Below are 7,204 nucleotides of genomic sequence, written 5' to 3' on the forward strand. Positions count from 1 at the left end.
TGCTGCTTTTATAGGGCGACCGGCTGGTGCTGAGCGTTGCGTAAAAAGACACAGGGTCGGAGCCCCCTGCACTTCAAACGTCAAGCTGTCAAAACATATCAGAGCCTTTAGCGGCTGGTGGTGACCCAATAAAAGGATTTCTTTATAGTCTGTCTCTTCTCTTGTGATTTTGCAGCTGTTGTTTGTCTCTGCTTGTCCCCCATCGGTGGGTCAAGTGAGGATATGTGTGGAGGCTAACGGGGTTCATGTCCAAAGCATACATTGATGAGAATTCGGCCCAACAAACTGCACCATTAGCACAGATTATGATTACTTACCGTGAGTATTTTTACTTATTAAAGCAATATTTAAATTTTCACTGTGCTTTCGGTGAAGTTTCACTTTTACTTTAAGAGGGTTCCCACAGTGCGGTGACGCTGCCTTTTATTTCTATGGACAATGTCAGCACTACTTTGTTTCTTCATCATCAAGTTGCTAATGAATATTTCTTTGCAATTTACAAAAAACAGTGAAATTGTTTCTTAATATTTTCTGCTTTCTATAACAGTTTTGCGTATTATTTTTGAAGCCCCCGTTGTCTTGTGGGGAACACACATCTAAATGAAAGTGTGCCTGGTACATGGATGGTGGGTCTAGACCTGCATATACAGTCTATGAAGACGTGGATGCAGCCTGTTTTGCCAGATATTGAAACCTGCTCTTCAACAACTCTCTGTTCCGTGACATCAGTGGAACAGCAATTCATTCACAAGACTATACTTCCTCCTTATTAAGGTATTTTTGTCAAGGTTGTGAACAGAGCTTGCAGAACTTTTGCAGAAGCTTTACAGTAAATCAACAAAATCATAAAATAAAATAAAAAACATACGCCGCACAATTTATTTCATTTTATGAGCTTCTCGATTCATGAAAGTAACCGTACTTTTCTTCTGGATTCAAAATTTCATTCATGAAGATAATTGATCGTTAGAGCTCTGCTGAATTGCGCCAATAGGCTTCACCTGCCTGCTAATATAAAATGCCCCCTTGCTAAAAAGCTGCTCACAGCTGATCACCAGATACTCTGTTTATCTCTGCAAGACAGATGAGTCATGACACTAAAGGAGAAAGTGCTTCTTTTGTCCTGAATATCTCGATCAGTAACAATATAAATGACAGCCACAAAATTTTAGTGCTGAACTTGAAAATCTGAAAATCGAAACTGAGGCGTCTTTTCCAGCGGCAGGTTGTTCTCAACCCCCAGAGTCTACTTTATTACAGTAATCCAAACTAAATAGAAGGCTGGGATGTTTACACCAGGTCATCTGCATGAGTCAGGTCACGGTGTGCTCTTGTCACAGCTACAACTGGGCTGTGCAGCTGCTTTTTGTTCTTCTGCACATGATCCTGTTGTTTCAGTCCGTTCAAGCAAGCAACTCAGTGAACTGTCCTGTCGGTGAGAAACACTATAATCATTAAATATCCCAGTTAAACCTGTTCATCATCACAAGCAACTGAATCTAAATCATAGTTCATTTACTATAAGTGGAATAAGAGAACTGAGTTCATGAGGCGATATTTTAAAACAGGAAGGAAATACATAACAAAACTAAAAGGGATGCCTTAAACCACAAATGGAGGCAAATTAGACCAGGAGTAAATTGTCACGGGGGGAATTTAACATGTTTGGGAATGTGGGGGCAGGAGGTTATGAAAACGAGGGAAGCCCTTCCCTTTTTTTAAAGCAGAACACGGCATTAAACTTTTCTGACCATAAGGAGAAGTTGACTCCGAGAAACCTGGAGTTACTCATAGTTTCCATAAGACCGTGGTTCCAGCGCAATTTAATAGTGGTTAGTTAGTGCTTAATTAGAATGATCAGTCTTTGTTCTAACCACATCATGTAATTGGTTTACACTTTCAGTGGAATCAGTGGAAACAATATCCTGATTAAAGCCCAATTCACGTCATTATTATTCACCTCTTTACTCTAATTGGGAGCTTAATATTGACCCTGCATGAATCATAAAAACAAGACTGCATCATAATGAATAGGAGGTTTATTGAAAGGTGCTGAAGTGGGGTTAATGACACTAACTAGGGCAGTAATAAACTGTCAACCAGAATCACAGCACGTCTGACTTTTCGAAGCTGCAAACGCCAACACACACAAACACCTGCGCTTTCAAGCAAAACGCAACTCCACTGACATGCCAGTATGACAGAGCCAAACCACGGCGAGGTAGGCCGAAACCACCAGTGGTTAGTGCTTCTAGTAACCAGGAAACTTCAGGGATTTTGTTAGAGTTTTTGACGTTTTGCAACCATATGCAGGACTTATCACAGGAAATTTGATGAAAAGATCTTACCTTACCTCTAGTCTCACTGTGCTCCATGCACTGTAACTCTCATTATATTTTGTCATAGCCTATACTGTACATTTCAAAGAAGCAGCTTCACCCATTCAACGCCCTTATTCTATAATACAGTGAAAAAGCTGCTCTTTTCAACTGCCTCACGTACACAAAGGTTTCAGGCAGCAATGAACATGGAAGCACATATTAAACACAGTACAGTATACTATATGTTTAATCAAAGCTCTATATTAAGGAACCCACTTAACAATTTAACAGATCTTCACATGTGACCAAAACAATGCCAGTTACAATATTTAGATAATTAAATCTAATCATAACTTCAATCCAAGTCCACCCTCATATTGTTCTATGTAGCAGTGTTTTAGTAGCTCTATAATTTCACTGAATAACCAGGTGAGTGTATTTATCTGTATTTATTCTGAATTCATCTAAATGTTACAGTAGCAATACTAGGTTTAATTAGGCCCCTGCAGTGCTGAGCAGTATATCCCCCAGGCGTCATTCCTTTGAATATCGGGTGACTTCCAGTCTTCCCGGTATATTCGTCTGGGGATTTACCTCCAATAAATGATCCGCCTCTTCATGGTTGCAAAATTTTGTGGAAGAGCGATTCCAGATGAGCACAAGAATGAGAATGAGAAATAAATACTTTCAATAACACTTCCAGTTAGGCTCAGGATTATAATATACATAAATAAATAAATGACCACAAAAAGGAAACATGTAAAATGATAAAGTTCTCCATGCTTTTCTATATAATACAGTTTCATTTTCATTCACTGCCTCAGCTTGAAGTAATCAGACCTCAGCCTCAAAAACCTGTAGGAAAATGTGCTGACGTAGAAGAATAAAGTTCCAGATATGAAACAACACAAAATAAGTGAAAGGATACAAAGTCAGCATCAGCTTCTAAAACCTACTGCAGAGCCAAGACAAAAGGCTGATGTTGGATAAACTACATAACGTGCACATTTAGACCTCCACTTGCAGAGTCACTACAGAGTGTCGGTTGCATCTGAATTTTCTATACTAGGACTGATTCATCACCAATCACCATCCGTGTTTGAACAGCTATTATAATTAAAGAATTAATAACTACTTACCTTGTGTTAGAGGCACACACAGCAATTTCCCACCATGCGACCATAGATGTTTTCACATAAAAGAGAAGTCTCAGCAGTGTTTCATGTTTATTTAGTTCCTTAAAAAAATTGAGGTAAGCTGTTAATGGCGAGCTGTAGATTACATTAACAAGGAAAACATAATCATGATCTTAAAAGCAAAGGTCTAAGTAATTTTACTAAATAAATAATATAATAAAGAAAATACTAATTGTGCACAATCTTTTACAGTAATTGAAATATTAAATGTCCTCGTTAAGTTTCCTCGTCTGACGTCATGCTGATTGTTTAACAGAGTGTCGGTCACGCTGCCAGGGGCCTTTTGTGTGTTTTTCTCCTTTGGTCTATATTTGTGAGATTCACTGAAACTCATTGAGTAATTACTCATCAACTGTGCATCATGAGACTCCTGAAACATTCCCTTGACATGCAAAGTCAAATGAGCATCACTGTGTCTCGACAAAAAAAACAAAAACTTTTAGATTTTAGCAGTTTCTTTCAACTTACCTCTTTTTTTGACCACTGTTGAATGACTGATGAAACTCTTCTGAGTCACATTGCTTTAGCAAGCAGAGTATCATCTAGAAAGTTGTGTCAGTCACTTTTAAGAAAAATGTGTCAACATAACAAAGCAACATGTTTTACACTGAGCTAGTTTGATATTGAGAGAAAGAAGCTATGTTTCTTGATTAGTATGAACATTTGAATTCTCCTACTCACTTCCAAAGCACTTCATGATAAAGCTCCTTCTAATCTTAAAGACCTTTAAGATCAAGCTTAAAACCTTCCTTTTTGATAAAGCTTATAGTTAGCGATGGTTCAGGCAATGGTTGTTAGTCACAGGAACCATCTCTTAGTTAAGCTGCAATGGACAATAGACTGCTGAGGGACTTCATTTATACACTGAGCTCCTCTGTTTCCTTATATCTCTTCTATCCAATAACCTTCGATCATTGTTCCACGTTCCTTTCTTCCATTTCAACTAACCATGTCTCCCTCTCTCCTGCAGTTGTGCTTCTCCCCCGCTCTCTCTCTCTCCCCCACTCTGTCCTCACCTACAGGTATAATCATCATGTGTCTGTGATGGGCAGCTGCAGGTCCAACCATCCTGTCTGTGCTCTGTTGCTGCTGTGCTTTTCTCTCTCTCTCTCCCCTCACCCCAGCCGGTCGAGGCAGATGGCCGCCCACACCCAGCCTGGTTCTGCTGGAGGTTTCTTCCTCGTTAGAGAGAAAGATTTTCCTCTCCACTGTTGCTGTCAAATTAAATGCTTGCTTGGGTTTAGTTATAAGGTCTTAAACCTTATTTTGTAAAGTGACTTGGGATAACCTTGTGATTTGGCGCTATATAAATAAATTGAATTAAATTGAATATTCAAACACCTATGGACACATTGTCTTCACAGCCTTTTGAAGCAATACTTATTGTATTGCTTTATTAAGTAATACCGTGGTCTGCGGGTGATGAAACAGAGAGAGAAAGGGAGAAGAAGAAAAAAAGTCCAGAGCTCCAGAAACCGAAAGTACATGAGCAATACAGTATATATATAAACTGTACATCTGCCTCAGTGGATTATGTTGGAATCTGAGCTCAGAGTGACCTTTTCTGCTCCTCCAAGGTAAGTCCATCTCACACGCTGGCGTCGCATCACTCAGGTATCGCGATTTCTTTTATTCTGCGCAGTATCACAGTGAGGATTCATGTGTTAGTGCATTAGTATTGGAACAATCAGGGACTTTCAGCTGCAGCATCGCTGTGGGCTTGAATCTAGTCAATGAACCAGTGGACTGACAGTCACTTTTATGCTGCTTATTTAAAACTTAGTGAGCCGTTCTCGTGGCGGAATGGTTTGAAAACAGTTCCACGCTTTCATTGAGTAATATGTCAACTCATCAGGAATTAATGATGCATCTGGGCAAAATGAGCGGACGAAGACAAGGAGCGGCTTTGTTTTCGTACCGCTGATTTTCACAAGAAAAAGGACTTTTGAAAGGACATCTGACTCTTTTACTGAGGATCGTGGCAGTTTGACACAGTAGGGTGCAAGATCACAAACAATAAGCACACAATGGTGAAATATTGCTTCCTTCCTCAATGAAACCGACTGTCTTCGTGAAGTGATTAACTAAACAGCAGTACTGTGACTGAATTACACAAGAAAGAAACATGTGTGTGGATGGCGTGTGGTGAGTGACTGAAGGATGGATTTTCCTACCGTATAATTCTTTTCACATTAACATTGTGGAAACAGACTGACATGTTCTCATAAACACAATCGCAGTTCGTAAGTAGAAGACTGCAGTTTGTGCTGGATTTCATCCTGTGTGTCATTTTATTTTCCATCAACACAGAAGTGATTCATGCTTTTTTCTATGAAAAGCAGCTGATTGATTTACCAGCGCGTGTCCTTTTTCCATCAGATGACTGTGTGGTGGCCGGCTGTCGCCCTCCTTGGCTGCGTGCTGAGCGCCGCGCACTCCCTCGCACCATCGCCGAGCGACAGATACGAGAAGTCCTTCCGTCTGACGAGGACCACGCGAGCCCACGTTCAACAGCTGCTGAAAAAATATGTGAGAACACACACACACGCACGTGCGCTGTCCACGTCCCGCTTTTGCCTCCACGCAGCAGCTTCATCCCTGTCTCGTGTTAACAGAAGGAGCAGCACTTGGGGAATATGCACTTTGAGGACAGAAGCCAGCAGCTGAAGTCCCTGCCGTCACTCTCTACAGACTTTTACAGCTGGTTAAACCTGACGGTCAGTATCTTTTCCCACTGAGGGGGTTAAAATTAAAATCCATGACGAGGGCAGAAAATTTGCACTTGCAGAATAAAAAAACTTGCCAAACTTTTTGATGGGAATTTACCTATTACAATATTGAGCCGCAGAGGGGGATGTGTGATTTGCCAATTTGGCTGCTGTGTTTAGGACTGGGAGCGCCTACACGCTGCCTTTTGGGACATGCAGATCTACTGGAATATGCTCGACTGGAAGAGGAAACAGCTGGAGAAGGAGGACAGAGATCACAAGGAGGTGCGGTGGTCTATCAGTCACATCCAGTGGGACCTGAGGGACCTCATGAATCAAGTCAAGAGTCAGGTATTAGTGTCACTTCTTACTCAAATTCCCACATTTTGTTTGAGTAAAGCCTCTGGAAGAAATGTCATCATGGATATATTGACTTTGTTCCTCAGATGAATTACATGAGGCGCTCTTGGTCGAAGGCCACCTCTCCTACAGTGCACCCTCCCCTCAACACAGAAGCCAGCTCAAAAACAGCGTGGGACAGCCGAGTGGAGGGTTACATCATTCTGAGGGATCTAGACCTTTACTTAACCAAGCTGGCAAGAGACTTCCTCCTACTGGCTTCCAAAACACGCTCATGACTCAAGAGCAGAGAGCTGCGCGGAGACCCCGATAGCAACACTTGCCAAAAGAAAAAGGGAAGTAAAACCTAAATTGAGCCGAGAGAAAATGGTAAAAATAGTTCATTTTGAAAAGATTGCAACATTCTACTGCTGTCAACACTCAATGAAGCTGATCTCCGTGAGCCTGTTTTGTTATTACTGTATATTTAAGGGGTTTCTTGGGTATTTCCCACAGTTTCTGTCTGAGCTGTAACTGTAAATTAGGCAGCCATGCACTCACACAGGAGACTAAACATCCGGTTTTTCCCATAAGCACCAATCTACTGGACTTTCCGGAGAGTTATTTACTATTTATTGAC

At 41.0% G+C, this 7,204-nt stretch overlaps 1 protein-coding gene across 1 annotated transcript; it reads left to right on the top strand.

Annotated features, from left to right (window-relative positions):
• The first annotated feature begins 4,826 nt into the window (after window positions 1-4,826).
• On the top strand, window positions 4,827-7,094 carry LOC114869109 (uncharacterized). The gene is made up of 5 exons (XM_029172986.3): window positions 4,827-5,094; window positions 5,897-6,046; window positions 6,133-6,234; window positions 6,406-6,576; window positions 6,672-7,094. The coding sequence occupies exons 2-5, from the start codon at window positions 5,897-5,899 to the stop codon at window positions 6,861-6,863; spliced, it is 615 nt and encodes a 204-aa protein (XP_029028819.1). The 5' UTR covers window positions 4,827-5,094; the 3' UTR covers window positions 6,864-7,094.
• Window positions 7,095-7,204: the final 110 nt, after the last annotated feature.

This window comes from Betta splendens, chromosome 14 (assembly GCF_900634795.4).
Source record: "Betta splendens chromosome 14, fBetSpl5.4, whole genome shotgun sequence".
Taxonomy (NCBI): Eukaryota; Metazoa; Chordata; class Actinopteri; order Anabantiformes; family Osphronemidae; genus Betta; species Betta splendens.